The 16,970-nt window shown below is 43.6% G+C and overlaps 1 protein-coding gene across 1 annotated transcript; it reads left to right on the top strand.

The window, feature by feature from the left end:
• Positions 1-1,674: 1,674 nt before the first annotated feature.
• NGDN (neuroguidin) lies at positions 1,675-16,568 on the top strand. The gene is made up of 10 exons (XM_040416889.1): positions 1,675-1,784; positions 7,238-7,297; positions 7,769-7,840; positions 12,704-12,841; positions 13,964-14,101; positions 14,211-14,325; positions 14,407-14,575; positions 14,689-14,842; positions 15,732-15,792; positions 16,288-16,568. Exons 1-10 carry the CDS (start codon positions 1,770-1,772, stop codon positions 16,305-16,307), a joined length of 942 nt encoding a protein of 313 aa, XP_040272823.1. The 5' UTR covers positions 1,675-1,769; the 3' UTR covers positions 16,308-16,568.
• Positions 16,569-16,970: the final 402 nt, after the last annotated feature.

Here is a 16,970-nt window from a genome sequence, read left to right as displayed (position 1 = left end):
ATATAAGTGGATGGTAATGTCTGTAAAGTGCTGCAGAATATAGTAGCGCTATATAAGTGGATGTTAATGTCTGTAAAGTGCTGTGGAATATAGTAGCGCTATATAAGTGGATGCTAATGTCTGTAAAGTGCTGTGGAATATAGTAGCGCTATATAAGTGGATGCTAATGTCTGTAAAGTGCTGTGGAATATAGTAGCGCTATATAAGTGGATGCTAATGTCTGTAAAGCGCTGTGGAATATAGTAGCGCTATATAAGTGGATGCTAATGTCTGTAAAGCGCTGTGGAATATAGTAGCGCTATATAAGTGGATGCTAATGTCTGTAAAGCGCTGTGGAATATAGTAGCGCTATATAAGTGGATGCTAATGTCTGTAAAGCGCTGTGGAATATAGTAGCGCTATATAAGTGGATGCTAATGTCTGTAAAGCACTGTGGAATATAGTAGCGCTATATAAGTGGATGCTAATGTCTGTAAAGTGCTGCAGAATATAGTAGCGCTATATAAGTGGATGCTAATGTCTGTAAAGTGCTGTGGAATATAGTAGCGCTATATAAGTGGATGCTAATGTCTGTAAAGTGCTGTGGAATATAGTAGCGCTATATAAGTGGATGCTAATGTCTGTAAAGTGCTGTGGAATATAGTAGCGCTATATAAGTGCATAAAATAAATAAACTATGAGAAGGGAGAGACAAAAAATTAAGGGGTTAAAGCCCTTGGAAAACAGTAAAAAGTGAAAGCATAATTTCCAAAACCTGCAGCATCCGGAAGGGGTTAGCGAGTGGCTGTGAATGTAGTGTCGCCATGTTAAAAAATGTTTTTTTTGTATCTCTTTACCATGGATAGCAAAAATCGTCCTTAAATTTGGGGAAAAAGATCGAGATCTTCATTTTAGGGCTCATCCACACAACCGTGGTTTTAGTGCGGGTCAGATACAAGCCCATTCATTTCAATGGGGCCGTGAAAGATGCTGACAGCACACTGCATGCTGTCCACATCCGTATAGCCCTTCCGCAGCCCCGAAAAAAAACCAGAACATGTCCTATTCTTGTCAGTTTTGCGAAGAAGGATAGGACTGTTGTATTATGTTCTGTAAAAAGCGGAACACACACGGCTGGTATCCGCAAATACGGCAATGGCCGTATGCTGCAGGAGCCCTTTTACCAACCCACATTTTGGCTTGCAATAATTACATAGTATTGCCCAGCAGAGGGCGCCCAAGTAACACGTCTGAGGAAAAAGAAAGGGGCATCCACACCCGCTAGGTATGCTGTACTCAGCACCACGTGAATGTGACCATTACACACCCGCTTTATATTATAAAGCCCCACTGTTCTGTCTGCTCTTCTACTATTTATTAGCACCTGGGGTTTTTACGGTTGTGTCTAAACTCCGCGCACAGTAAAGGATGTTCTGACGTCACAGAGCCACGTGACATGTCACAGTCACGTGGGTTTAAAGCAGCCGAGGCGGGATGTAGCAGCGGGGTAATAGCTACATCGCATGCGCTTTGGTAATAATAATAAGTGATATAAAAAAGAATAATAACTAATCCCAATTATGATGTTTACGGGGAGTCGCACGGTAAGTTTGGGTTCGAGGCCTGCAATGTCACGTGACCCTTTAGCGTCACAAGGTCCTTACGGCGCATAGTGCCTAAACTCCATGCACCGTAAGGACCTTTTGACGGCACAGGGTCACGTGACATTGCAGGCCTCGATCCCAAACTCGCCATGTGACTTACTGTACGGAGGACTGGAATGTGGAGACATGGCTGCCGTGCAGGTGAGCAGCGTGTACATTAGTTAGAGTGAAGTGCGTCTAGGCCAGCTCTGCCGACTGCCACACTTCATAGGTGACGGGTAGTCCGCTCAGCAGCCCCTTCATGGTTAGAGCGTGGTTTCTTCTGGTGCTCTTTTTATTTTACTGAAAGCAGGTCGGATGGAAACTTGTGAAAAAATGACGAATTTTATGTTTTTTTTATCCCAAAAAATGCCATACGGAATGACACCAGTATGTGTGTGTATGTATATTATATATATTAGTGCTGGGCGAGCATGCCCGGCCGAACACAAATTTTACTCGAGCATCGTGATGTTCACCCGAATACCGCGTGTGCTCGAGTAGTTATGTCGGCTACTGGCATTGCAGTGATTGGCTGGCTGAAACGCGTCATCGGGTGCTATATATGTTCACCCCAGTCTTAGGGAGGGCTGCAGCAGAAGGAACAGACAGTGTAGGGAGTCAAATAGGAATGGTTTAGGGCTCTTTCACACCTGCGTTCTTTTCTTCCGGCATAGAGTTCCGTCGTCGGGGCTCTATGCCGGAAGAATCCTGATCAGGATTATCCCCATGCATTCTGAATGGAGAGAAATCCGTTCAGGATGTCTTCAGTTCCGGACCGGAACGTTTTTTGGCCGCGAAAATACCTCAGGATGCTGCGCTTTTTGGTCCGGCCAAAAATCCTGAACACTTGCCGCAAGGCCAGATCCGGAATTAATGCCCATTGAAAGGCATTGATCCGGATCCGGCCTTAAGCTAAACGTCGTTTCGGCGCATTGCCGGATCCAACGTTTAGCTTTTTCAGAGTGGTTACAATGGCTGCCAGGACGCTAAAGTCCTGACAGCCATGGTAAAGTGTAGCGGGGAGCAGTATACTTACCGTCCGTGCGGCTCCCCGGGTGCTCCAGAGTGACGTCAGGGCGCCCCACACGCATGGATCACGTGATCACATGGAGCAGTAAGGGATGGGGAAGTGGCCGTGCTGCTGATGGTGCACGCAGAGGCCGTGGCCCTGGGTGCAGTGAAACTGTGCCTGCTGCTAGAGCACAAGAAACACACTCATCCACGATACCTAGCTTCACTGTTATGGGGAGGGGGATCTGTGCACTGTTATGGGGAGGGGATTTGTGGATGGCACTGTTATGGGGGAGATCTGTGGATGACACATATAGCATAAGATGCTATATAGTGTCATCCACAGATCCCCCTCCCCATAACAGTGCCACCCACAGCTCCCCTCCCCATAACAGTGCCATCCACAAATCCCCTCCATAACAGTGCACAGATCCCCCTCCCCATAACAGTGCCACCCACAGATCCCCCTCCCATAACAGTGCCACCCACAGATCCCCCTCCCCATAGCAGTGCCACCCACAGATCCCCCATAACAGTGCCATCCATAATTTGTTTTAATATGGCCTTTGAACATAATTTTTTCAAGTAAAATCATATAAACCCCTTTTTTGGTCATTTTGGTGTTTTTTCCCGATATTTCGATGAAATTATCGACAACTAATTGATTATTCAAATAATCGTTAGCTGCAGCCCTAGATAGCACGAACTGGTGCTCCACGCCTTGGAGGTGCTTGCCTGCCCTGCCGCCAGCGTTTTGTCAGAGTGGGTATTTAGTGCTGCTGGGGGCATAATAACTGATAAGCGCATCCACAAATTTTTTTTAGATGGTCAGCTTGGCAGCAGGCCCTCGGCCATAATTTTTTAGATGGTCAGCTTGGCAGTAGGCCCTCGGCCATAATTTTTTAGATGGTCAGCTTGGCAGTAGGCCCTCGGCCATAATTTTTTAGATGGTCAGCTTGGCAGTAGGCCCTCGGCCATAATTTTTTAGATGGTCAGCTTGGCAGTAGGCCCTCGGCCATAATTTTTTAGATGGTCAGCTTGGCAGCAGGCCCTCGGTCATAATTTTTTTAGATTGTCAGATGGGCAGCAGGCTCTCGCTTCTAATGTTTTTGAGGGTCACCAGCAGGCCATCAATCACAATTTTTCAAGGCTGTGTATGATGCCCTCCTTTATGTGTAACAAAGGGTGTATTGGAGTGCCGCTTCCTTGTAATTTTTGGCAGCCCTTTCACTTAGTGCATAGGCTTTATGAGTGTAGGAGTCCCACTACCTGAAACAATTGTACCACAATGTGAATGAGGCCCTCTTTTATGTGATATACAGGTTGTATCGGAGTGCCTCTTCCTTGTAATTTTTGGCAGCACTTGCACTTTACATACAAGTAAATATACAGAAAGGAATGTTTCCTAACAATGTTTCCTCTAAAATCGATTTTTCTTCTTCGGTTTTGTGCGTATTATTGTCAGTCTGTAAAAGTGGCGTACTACTCGGACAACATCTTTCCCAGCAGCGACCTGTGAGTCCAAGATGCATCCAGACATCCTCCCCATGCTGTTCCCGAACCATTTCGGTGGTGTTTCCATCAATTTCTGTCATTTTTCCTATGAACCAGGCACACTCCCCTCTTCAGAGCAGGGGGTGCCTGGTTTAATGCTTGGGTTCTCCCATTGACTTCCATTATACACGGGTGCTCGGTAGAGCACCCCAGCATCCCGATGTGTTGTACTCGAGCACTTTGGTGTTGGACCAACACTAATATATATACACTGCTCAAAAAAATAAAGGGAACACTTAAACAACACAATGTAACTCCAAGTCAATCACACTTCTGTGAAATCAAACTGTCCACTTAGGAAGCAACACTGAGTGACAATCAATTTCACATGCTGTTGTGCAAATGGGATAGACAACAGGTGGAAATTATAGGCAATTAGCAAGACACCCCCAATAAAGGAGTGGTTCTGCAGGTGGTGACCTGACCACTTCTCAGTTCCTATGCTTCCTGGCTGATGTTTTGGTCACTTTTGAATGCTGGTGGTGCTTTCACTCTAGTGGTAGCATGAGACGGAGTCTACAACCCACACAAGTGGCTCAGGTAGTGCAGCTTATCCAGGATGGCACATCAATGCGAGCTGTGGCAAGAAGGTTTGCTGTGTCTGTCAGCGTAGTGTCCAGAGCATTGAGGTGCTACCAGGAGACAGGCCAGTACATCAGGAGATGTGGAGGAGGCCGTAGGAGGGCAACAACCCAGCAGCAGGACCGCTACCTCCGCCTTTGTGCAAGGAGGAACAGGAGGAGCACTGCCAGAGGCCTGCAAAATGATCTCCAGCAGGCCACAAATGTGCATGTGTCTGCTCAAACGGTCAGAAACAGACTCCATGAGGGTGATATGAGGGCCCGACGTCCACAGGTGGGGGTTGTGCTTACAGCCCAACACCGTGCAGGACGTTTGGCATTTGCCAGAAAACACCAAGATTGGCAAATTCGCCACTGGCGCCCTGTGCTCTTCACAGATGAAAGCAGGTTCACACTGAGCACATGTGACAGACGTGACAGAGTCTTGAGACGCCGTGGAGAACGTTCTGCTGCCTGCAACATCCTCCAGCATGACCGGTTTGGCATTGGGTCAGTAATGGTGTGGGGTGGCATTTCTTTGGAGGGCCGCACAGCCCTCCATGTGCTCGCCAGAGGTAGCCTGACTGCCATTAGGTACCGAGATGAGATCCTCAGACCCCTTGTGAGACCATATGCTGGTGCGGTTGGCCCTGGGTTACTCCTAATGCAAGACAATGCTAGACCTCATGTGGCTGGAGTGTGTCAGCACTTCCTGCAAGACGAAGGCATTGATGCTATGGACTGGCCCGCCCGTTCCCCGGACTTGAATCCAATTGAGCACATCTGGGACATCACGTCTCGCTCTATCCACCAACGTCACGTTGCACCACAGACTGTCCAGGAGTTGGCAGATGCTTTAGTCCAGGTCTGGGAGGAGATCCCTCAGGAGACCGTCCGCCACCTCATCAGGAGCATGCACAGGCGTTGTAGGGAGGTCATACAGGCACGTAGAGGCCACACACACTACTGAGCCTCATTTTGACTTGTTTTAAGGACATTACATCAAAGTTGGATCAGCCTGTAGTGTGTTTTTCCACTTTAATTTTGAGGGTGATTCCAAATCCAGACCTCCATAGGTTAAAAAATTAGATTTCCATTTTTTTCTTTTGTGTGATTTTGTTGTCAGCACATTCAACTATGTAAAGAACAAAGTATTTCAGAAGAATATTTAATTAATTCAGATCTAGGATGTGTTATTTTTGTGTTCCCTTTATTTTTTTGAGCAGTGTATATATTTATTTATTTATACTTTTTTTAACTTAAAGCAAATGCCTGGCTACAGTGAAAAGAAAAGCAGGACATGTTGCAGCAAGGTTAGCAATCAGAATTTTTCTTTTTTCTGGATTGCAAAATCACGGGCAGCCAAAAATTTTTACCGGACAAATTGGAAAACCATAATGAATGATAAAGGTTTATCAGTGATCTATAGCTCAATATACTGATTAGACCTCATTACCAGCATTTACTGTGAGCTGTAAAATAATTACCACCAAAATAATCTAGTCATGTACCACCAGCCTCAAAAAAATCACACACATCTATATTTTTTTTTTTCCACTGACACAGGAAAAAAGTTTCCTATTTTTACGGACTGTGCAGAAAACACCCATGTTGAGTTTGCAGCTTTAGTGCTTTTTTTTGGCACATGTATCTTTTGCGGTAGAAGGCTCCAGATATTAGCTAAAAGTCAGTAGAAAATTGAAAAAACAGGCAAGTTTTTTTTTTTTTTTTGTCTAACAGCATTTTTTTTGTCAAACAGCTGTTCGGTGGGGGTGCCAGGAGTCGGATCCTCGCCCATCAGATATTGTCGATCTATCCTGAGGATAGGTCATCAGTATTGTACTCCTGAAAAACACATTTAACTTTGGGTGTTGGAAATTGAGGATCCCCTCGTATTGCATCTGTCAGTGCATATTGTCACATTGACTTCAGCCGTCTTCAGTACAGTAAAAAATGTATTAGAGTAGATTTGCCAATTTAAGTGATTCCAGAATTGTCAAAATTAAAGTGGTATTCTGGTTTCTTGATATTGATGACCTATTCTCAAGATAGGTCATCAGTATATGATTAGTGGAGATCTAACTCTTGGGCCCCACAACCGATCAGCTGTATGAAGAGGCCATGGCACTAGTGTGAGAACTGCGTCCTCTTCAGGGTTTGCCTGCTCCGGTGTACGTTGTAGTGCTGCAGTGTGTCCCATTCATGTGAACGGGAGAAGAAGCTGTAATCACACTGCAGCACTGCAACGTCCACCGAAGCAGGCAAACCCTGAAGAGGACGCAGCTCTAGTGCCATGGCCCCTTCATACAGCTGATCGGCGGGGGTGCCGGGATTCTGACATCCAACAATCTGAAATTAATGACATCCTCTAAATAGGTATAAGGTATAATGGGTATATTTAAAAAAAAATACAAAAAAAAATCTGGGAAGAGGGGCTGTCGACATTTTAAATGTATTAATTGATATCCTTTTTTTTTATTGCTGTAGGGTATAATATCTGAAGATCTATCAGCAGTTACGGCGTTGCTTAGTACAATACAAGAACAGGTAGGTGAGGTGGTGCTCTAAGGCCTCTTTTACATGTCCATGTCTGTGGTGACATCCTTGACAAGGTGGTCAGTGGTTCGTCCGTGAAGTATCCATGTTTGGTCCGTTTGTCAGTTTTTTGCCCTTGTGGCATCCTTAATCCACTCACTGCTAGGCTGAAAATCAATTTCCAGGGTTTATTCTACCAGTGGTCAGTGAAAACTATGGACCAAGCGCGCATGGCATCCTTGTTTTCTCCATGATTTTCATGGCCCATAGACTATAATGTACATGAGAGATCTTCACTCACGACCAAAAATAGGATGTGCTTCCCTGGTGTCATCCCTGACCTATGGTCCGTGGAAAACCACTGATGTGTGAATATACAAGGTCAACAGATGCATGTCTTGTCTGTGATTCCCTAATGTTAAAGAAGGTTAATTCTTCAGTGAATTCTATTACTGTGTTTTGACACTTTGTTTGCCTTGCCAGGTAACAGCGGTCACAGCACATGTACAGAACCTAACTGAGAAGATCCGCAATGGGGTCTACCCAACAGAAAAGGTGAGGGGAAAACCTATCATGAGATCCCTAGTAGCATTGTACCTTCTGATCTCAAAAGTGCTAGTTTCCATGGTTATATGCATGGCTCAAAAAATGCAGGAAACACTGAAAGGGGTATTCAGGTAGGTACAAGTTATCTCCTATCCACAGGATAGGGAATAACTACCAGATCAGTGGGGGTCCTACCACTGGAACCTCCATGATCACAAGAACGGGTGCTCTATTCATTTCTGTGGGAGGTCCAGAGATTGCTAAGCACCGTACTCAGCTATCTTTGGAACTCCCCTAGAAATGAATAAAGCAGCCGTGCACATGTGTGACCAGCCGCTCCAGTAATTTTAAGGAGCAGCAAGGGGCCTGTAGGGGAAACGGGACCCCGTTCTCTTGATCGGTTAACGTACATGTACGGCGCTGCGGGATGTGATTTAAGCCCCAGCGCTGTATAGGTACGGCGCTCTGATAAAGTGGATGCAGGAATACACTATGCTAGCGCTTTAATCTTTGCTATGCCGCGGTCATCGCTGACCGTGGCATGTACGTGGTTAGTGGAGGGGACTCCCTCCCTGTCCTCATCGGGTCCCCACCCTGCAGTGACGGGGACTCGATGGCTGGAAAGGCAGCCCGATGCCTGCTGTAGGCATCGTGGCTACCTTCTACGGAATCCTGTGTAACCCAGCCCCCTTGATCTCATAGGCAAGAAAGCTGTCAGTGTGTTACAATGGTAATACACTGACAGCCAATGCATTAAATACACATGTATTGTAATGCATTGCAGAGGGGATCAGACCCCCAAAAGTTGAAGCCCCACAGTGGGACAAAAAAGAAGTTAAAAAAAAAAGTTTTACATAAAAAGCCATGTGGCGCTCCTTCCCTTCTGAGTCCTGCCATGTGCCCCTACAGCAATTCACCACCCCCTCCAATCAGCTGTTTCACTTGAATGGGGTTTAGCCCCTCCCAGGCCAGTGATACTAGTCACAACGTCACTGGGCCTGAGGGAAACTCAGAGAAGACCGTGGCGCTACAGGATGGCTGAACGGCGGGGGTCCCAAGAGTCGTACCACTGCCGATTAGATGCTGATGATCTATCCAGAGGATAGATCATCAGTTAAGAAGAACTGCAGAACCCCTTTAAAAGTAGAGAAATTCTAATTTAGAAAATTTTGGTAAATTTGGGATTTTTATTTTATAAATAAAGGTGAAATATATCAACTCAAATGTACCAATGTCACGTCAGATTTGCAAAAAAATGGCTTGGGCAGGAAGGTGAAAACTGGCCTGGGATAGAAGGGGTTAAGAATGGATTGCTGGGTCCCGGAAGAATCTTTAAACTGTGCAGTATAAATAGCATCTTAACTTTATTCTACAGGACATTACGACCATGGCAGTACCAGAATACTCCCTCATTACAGTGCATTCATAAATGTTTTTTTCCAGCTCATCCCTCATGACATCACCACAGGAGGTTGTTCCCCTTTGACCTACTTGGGACAGGAAACAGAGAGGTTAAAAGGTCCCTACCACCACCACCCACCAGAGTTTTTCCTGACCCTACAGGGGATAGACGCAGAGAGGTTCCCTGCTCTAGGGTTGAAGAGATTCTACAAGAATCTTAAGGCTGGGTTCAGACCGGAGCTTTTTACAGCGCGTTCCTACTCACTGTAAAACGCTCAACAGGCAAAAACCAATGTTTCCCTATGGGCATGGTTCTCACCTGAGCGTTTTACAGCGCGTACGAACGCGCTGTAAAACGTCCTACGCCTCAAGAAGTACAGGAGCTTCTTTAGGGCGTATTGTCGCGCGTTCCCGCCCATAGACTTCAGCGGGAACGCGCCTAAATGGGCGTTTGCTTGTTTCCGCCCATTAAAACCGCCTGATACAAACGCCCGATAAAAACGCCTGTAAAAAGCGCATATCGAATACGCTCAGGTCTGAACCCAGCCTTAGGGCCTAAGGCTGGGATTAGGATCGGGGGGTGTCCGGCCTCTCCTTCCAGACCTCGAATAGCCCTGCTAACACCTCGGAGAAGAGGTCCCTTAGCAGCCCGGAACCCACCTGGCGGAATCTGAGCCTATAGGTGGGTTCTCTGATGGCCTAGGTTCGATCGGTGGGTTTATCCTCATCCTTCCTACCCTATAAAGTGGCCGTGCCAATAAACCCTTTATGTGGGTCCCTCTGGCTTGCTCCTAACCCTGACTAGTGGGTAATGTAGCTGGTGGTTATGGAGCTTAGATCTATTGTTCCTTAATGGAGTTCAGCAGGATCGCGCCTCAGTGCGCCTAAAACAGACGGTAGCTGGATGGGGCCTTGTCTCCTTACCAATGCTCCATATGCAAGTGTTGACAGATGCTGCATGACAATATTGGTGCTTGCTTTGGCAGCACATACTCTAAGACTGGTAAGTAAACCATGCAAACTATTTGTCAGGTAAGTAAACCATGCATGTGTTTAACCAGCTGGATTGCCTTAACAGTTCTAATTACTTTAATTGAGAATCTGTGTGTGGCTCTAAATGGGAGCTCAGATAATAGTAGCATCACCTGTTTCTTTAATGAGGACTGAATGTGGAGTTAAAGTTTTCAGGTTGCATTTAATTGACAAGGTCGCAGACTTAAATCTCTCAGGCTAGCAACCTGGCTTAAAGTATGTCTGACTTGATTCCTTATCTAGGAAAAATTTACACTGTGGCTGGCGTGCCGCCTCGTGCCTTCGGTGCCTGGAAACGTGCCGCCTCGTGGCTTCGGTGCCGGGCCTGCCGACACTTGCCTCCTACTGGTGTCAGGACACATAAAAGTAACAAGATAGGCAGGAAGTTAAGTTAAAGCTAAAGGGGTCCTAAGGCGAAAACCTCAGGTAAGGACCCAGTGTGACAGGAGTAGCCTACAGTGCCTATTTACGATATACAGTTTAGCGCAAAGCTGTATTGGAGCCACATTCCACCAGGGACAATGTGGACAATATTAATAGAAATTGTATGTAATTCAAGGAGTACTAGACATATATGTGTACGGGTAAAGTATACTCTACACCTGGAGGTAGTATGGGTCAGCCTGAAGTTAAAGGAACATTAATGTGACCAGAGCACTGAAATTTTGTAAAGATCCTACCCAGACCTGTTATAATGGGAGGCAGCATAATCCTGGCTGGGAATTCTTCTTGTATCGATTACAGCTGTCCCTTATACGGCAATAAATTGGTATATCTACCTCAGGACAAGTGATTTGACTAAATGTCAACTTATGCCCAACTAAACTGTTCTCTATCTATTTGCATCTAATGGTGCTGATGTCATGAACATTAGGGACCCTGCGTTCATTGCACCTAATACCCATAACCTCAAGGGCACCTCTGTCGCCTCCGGGAAGGAGACTTCCCTCACTGCACGCCAACCCAGGGAGCTACAAAACGGCAATATAGACTGTGCATTCCTCTGTCCACATTCACACTTTCTGCCATGCTCGCACATATAAGCTGCGGCTATGTACGCTGTACAGGTCCTGTAACCATTTGCCACTCCTCGGTCCCTGTGTCTTCTGGCTAGTGCCATGTAAAGATCTTGTGAAACCCTTAAGACTGCCTCTGACCTTGAAGTTATGCGGGCAGCTGGGTTCTCGTTTGGCCTGGTTTAGTTGGGTGGATTCTTTCTCCTTTCTTCTCCCTTGAGTTCATACCAACACCTCCTGGTTCGGGATCTCAAGCTTGTTCTGGACCAGTAGGAAGTTAACGGTACAGTTTAATTACCTCATCGTTGATGTCCATGCTGCCGTGTGCCAGTGCTGTCAGCTTGGCTCGGTTTTCTTACATATACCTTGTAGACTTTCCGGAGTTAGCTGTTTATCATTTTTTAACGATTAAGCTCTTGGGAATGAACTGCAATGGGGGTCTACAGTAAACTTTTACTCGGTGCAGTGGTTATATATGATGTTACAATATTTTATCTGGTTTTAGAACGAGTCGCTTTTACACAATACTTACCACATAGGCTTACAGGTAAAGGGCATCCCTTTTATGGCCGATGTCTAATAAGACGATTATTCTTCCTTTTAATTAAATATTTTAGTTTATAAACAGAGGTAGGACCGTTGATCAAGGATGCAGATAAAGAGACATTTCAGAGTTACGACTGGGTTCACAAATTCTGTCATCAAGATTTCGTTTTCTGGCCGAATAAAAAGTTTCTGTCTCGGGTTTATTCCTGATCCTATGGAATGGTATTTTTATCTAATGATAAATATCTGAGATATGTTGTCTTTAGACTTGGTCCCCCCCTAAATTATAATTTGGTATGTCTCCTGAGGGATGAGCTGGAAAATAGGAATTAGACTTAACGGTAATTCGGTTTCCAGAGATTCCCTCATGACAGCACCCGTAAATTCCCTTCCTTACTAACTACTATGTAAATATTGCATATAAGATTTTCTGATTTTAATGAATCGGTGTAGTAATCTGGAAACACACTGGTGGGTGGATGTGGGAGGGACCTTTTTAACCTCTGTTTCCTGTCCCAAGAAGGTCAAAGAGGAACAACCTCCTGTGGTGCTGTCATGAGGAAATCTCTGGAAACCGAATTTTATTTTATTTTTTTTTTTTTTTTACCTTTCGAACCAAAGCAGGTGTGGGTCACAAAAGCTTAAATATTGGATTGTAAGTCAGCCCAACCCCCTAATTTGGACTTGGAGGGGAATAAGTTTTGACATGGATGGTTGAGTAAACCTGAAAATTTAAAACTATAACGGGGGAAAGATAGTGAATTGCTTGATTTCTGTTTCACAGTCTTATTATTAGAAAAATGTAATGAGAAGTGTCTATCCAACAAAGTGTGTGTGTCTAGTACATTGTGACTGAATCTCTAGCCGTTTCTTATAGGGTCTTAGCTTCCTAGAGCTGAAGGATCAGCTGCTTATGCTGTATATGCAGGATCTTGCCCACATCATCTTAGAAAAAGTTTCTGGGAAGTCATTGACGGAAAATCCAGCCATCATGAGACTGGTTGAGAACCGCACAGTAAGTAGACGCTCAATCATAATGCTTCACCTTTAGGGCAAGCTCTCCCAGCGTAATACACTAGCTGAACTTTTTCAAAATCGTCCACGTAAAAGGCTGCAAAATACACTCTACATAGCACACCAGTGTATTAGGAGAGTATATTATGCCCTCCCATTAACTAATGGGGAAAAAACACTGCCTACAATGCTTCAAGAAGTGACATGCCAGTTCGAAAAAGCAGTGTAAAAATATGTGCTGATTGACCAACATCGCACATTTTCAATAGAAAACAAAGTTTTCAAGAATTTTTTTAAACCTATTTTGGTGCATATTATGAGTGTTTTAGATGCTTAAATACATTGCATTCTGCCATGTAAACGTATCCTTGAGAGGTGTAACAAGCCATTTACTGTGTAGAGAGCAGTTGTGTAACTGACAGCTGTGTTATAAATGTATGCCAGTAGTTATTTACTCAGCCTACTTGAGGTAGGGTACAAAAGGGACTTCATCCTGCTTGAGGTAGGGTGCAAAAAGGGTATTCAGTCTACATGAGGTAGGGTACATATGGGTCTTCAGTCTGCATGAGGCAGGATAGAGAAGGGTCTTCAGTCTACATGAGGCAGGATACAGAAGCGTCTTCAATCTACAGGAGGTGTGGTACAAAACAAGTTATTTAGTCTACATGAGGTAGAATACAAAAGGGTCTTCCGTCTACAGGAGGTGGGGTACAAAATGGGACTTCACTCCAAATGAGTTGTGGGTACAAAAGGGTCTTCAGTGTACATGAGGTATAGGTATAAAAGGGTATTTTCTTTATGTGAAGTAGGGTACAAAAGGGTTTTTGGTCTACGTGAGGTAGGGTACAAAATTGGTCTTCAGTCTACATGAGGTTCAAAAAGGGGTCTTCAGGCTCAGATGGTTAAATGCACCATATTTCGTGAGTGCTTTATTTTTGTAATACAAAAACATGCTTGCATATAGTGTGCCAATAATGGTTGTTCTATAAAATGTATTTATACATTTCAAGCATCTTCTGGCAAGTTCTTTCATAGCTTAGTAAATGGAACAAGGCTGTCCTATTTTTAACTGTTGAAAAGTCTTTTTAATGTTGGTACCTTCAAAGTTTTGTGCACTTCTCAGGTTTTGGAAAAAATGCGTCCCATAGAGCAAAAGCTTAAATATCAAATAGATAAGCTGGTAAGAGCTGCTATGACTGGAAGTCTTGCTGAGAATGATCCACTGCGTTTCAGACCCAATCCTCAGAACTTATTGAGTAAGGTAAGACTATAAAGTGAAGTTGTGGAAATATTTTGCACATTTAATGCATTTTTTTCTGTAATCCAGTTACTGTATCCTTATCTAATATGTTTTTCTCTCAATTTTACAGTTGGAGTCTGACAAGGAGGATTCGGGTAGTGACAAAGATGAGAGTGGTGTAGGAAAGAAGTCTCGCAGCCAGACCAGGAAATACATACCTCCTAAACTTGCACCAGTACACTATGGTAAGTGGTATAATGTGGGACTTACATGTATCCCTAGTGTTGGGGTAGTTTTTGTTGCTCTGAGTTTAAATCTTCTCACAGATGACACTGAAGAAGAGAAAGAACGCAGAATTTTAGAGCGGGCTAAGAAACGAGCTTTGAGCAGCTCGGTCATCCGTGAGTTAAAAGAACAGTATACAGATGCTCCTGAAGAAATCCGAGAAGGAAGAGCTTATCACATGATGCAGCATCAGAAAGAAGATGATCATCGGTGAGTAGCTTTCATGTTGCTGCTGTTACCTTGGTCAGTCTTGGACAGCAGTTACCCACTGTGCTTGATTTTCTATATGAAATTCTGATTTTCTGTTTCTGTCTTTCTTAAAGGGTAAACTATGAAGAGTCTATGATGGTGCGATTAAATTTGACTCGAAAGGAAAAGGCCCGTAAGAAGAGATCGCTTGCCATGACATCACAGCTCAATTCACTCACACACTTCGCAGATATTAGTGCTCTAACAGGAGGAGAAGCGAGAACAGAGGTGAGAGCAGGACTGTGTATTGGACATCTTAAGCTCGGCATAACATTCAGTTTAGATCATCCTTCATGCATCCTAACATGGGATTGTTCATACAAATTATTTAAGCATTTCAGCATGAACTTGCAGATCGGGGTTTGAAAAACACCTACACTTTCAAATAACTTTTCAAAATTAGCTGTCCATTGTCCATACATGATTGATAGTACTATATCTGACTATTATATGACTTGTATCTGGGAGTTTTCTCCTTCGCATGGTGCATCTCTAATTTTTAGCTGTCTCTAAGCTTGTAGGTGGAGACTAGCTGTAATGATGTCTGCCCATAGAATACACATGTTGACAGATTTTACTGCTTAAATCTCACTCAATTCAGAAGCACCATATAGGACATTATAGAGAAGTACTCAGCAGCATTGATGTGAAGAAAGCACTTGGTGTGAAATATGCCACTTATGATCAGCTGCTTGAGGCATGGTTGTGTTGTCTCTGTTTCTCAGCACTTCTTCCTTTCTCCGCTGCCCTCCAAAAAAATTCTGTAGGATGATGCAACATAATTCTTCAGTGATCAGGAAGCCTGTCTTGGTTTTAACTTGGTAACTTTTGCCCAGAGAGACATTTCGTTTAGAAAAGGAGATGGGGCAGCTGGTAACTCTAAAAAAAAGCGTTTTTCTATGATACAATATATTACTAATTTTCTTATATTCACCTGTACTATGGATTTATGAAAAGTTATCTGAAAGTACAGTGCCCAAAATAAATGTGGTCAAAATGCCCTGTAGTGAATCTTGAGGGGCAGTCTGTGTTATGCATATCTACTGAAGTTGTGTATGTGAAAGCTATTACTTGGCCTGTTCATTTTATTTTATTTTTTTAAATCTTTTTTATGTAGGACTTCCTGCCTTCTGCCAAGAAGTTGAAGAGAGGCTCCAAGAAAGGGAAAAAGAAGAAAGGTTTGTACTTCTATAGTTTTTTCTATGTATTTTTAGGCATTTGCGTGGTCTGTTTACAGGCATAAACTCAGTGCTTCCTAATGGGGCACTACCATCAAAAAATGTTTCACATTCTTACCAGACTATATGTGAATATTCTATGGTTGTTGAGTGACACAGGACATGACACGTTACGATTCTGGGGGCATTTTTATCTAGGCCTATCGAGAACAATACAGCTGTCACCCCAATTTTACACCTACTATTATCATGAGGAATGTGCTACTGATATTATCCCCACACATGAGCAGCAGGTTTACAATGGATTACCTATCTAAGATATCAAATCATTTGTTCTGCCTGATACAGAGGCAATTTTTTTAAAATTTTTAGCAGAATAATGCTGCCAAAATCAACAACAGATAAAGATTCTAAAATAGTTTTCTATGAATATTGAGTTTAAAAAATATAACTGTTTATCGCTAATTTAATTTCACTTCTTTCCTGTCTTTCTAGGCTTTAGAAAGCGCCACTGAGGAGCAACCACCAGGCAGCCATAACTTTCTATGAGTGTACTGTGCCAACAGTTTCAAAGTAATACTGTTTTGCTATCAGGAATATTTACGATAAATAACTGGGGTCTTATGTATCCATGGGTTTGTTTTTGGTTGCACTGGAAAATGTGGAGGATTTAGTGCACAAAATTACTTTAATTTACATGAGGATTTGTACAATTTATCCTGAGCAATGATTTTTTATTATTTTTTTGTTTATGCAATAAACATTTTTAAAATACACTTTTCACTGAGATATGATGACTTACAACGTCCTAGCTAACTTATATTTCCAATGCCTTAAAATAGAGAAAATTTGCCTTGCCTGTAATTTTGCTTTTCTCGAGTCCGAAGGCAGCACAGAGTGGGATTTTCTGTCCCCAGTCTCCACCCTAGGACCAACCTACCTAGAATAATAAATTAAGAATTTGCATAATTGAATGCTGGCACTATATGAACCCTTCTCTAATGGTGGGTATATATCTGTGACTTCGGGCTCGAGGAAAGCAAAATTACAGGTAAAACAAATATTCTCTTTCCTCTGTCATCAGATGGCACAGAGCGGTATGTTAATCGCAAAAGAAGGGTTAATCTTTCAGAACAGGACTAGAACTTAGAAGCATTTACATAGAGCATGTAGTGTGG

This window comes from Bufo bufo, chromosome 2 (genome assembly GCF_905171765.1).
Source record: "Bufo bufo chromosome 2, aBufBuf1.1, whole genome shotgun sequence".
Classification (NCBI taxonomy): Eukaryota; Metazoa; Chordata; class Amphibia; order Anura; family Bufonidae; genus Bufo; species Bufo bufo.
Note: the sequence above shows the minus strand (reverse complement) of the source record. Positions and strands in the feature narration are given on the sequence as shown.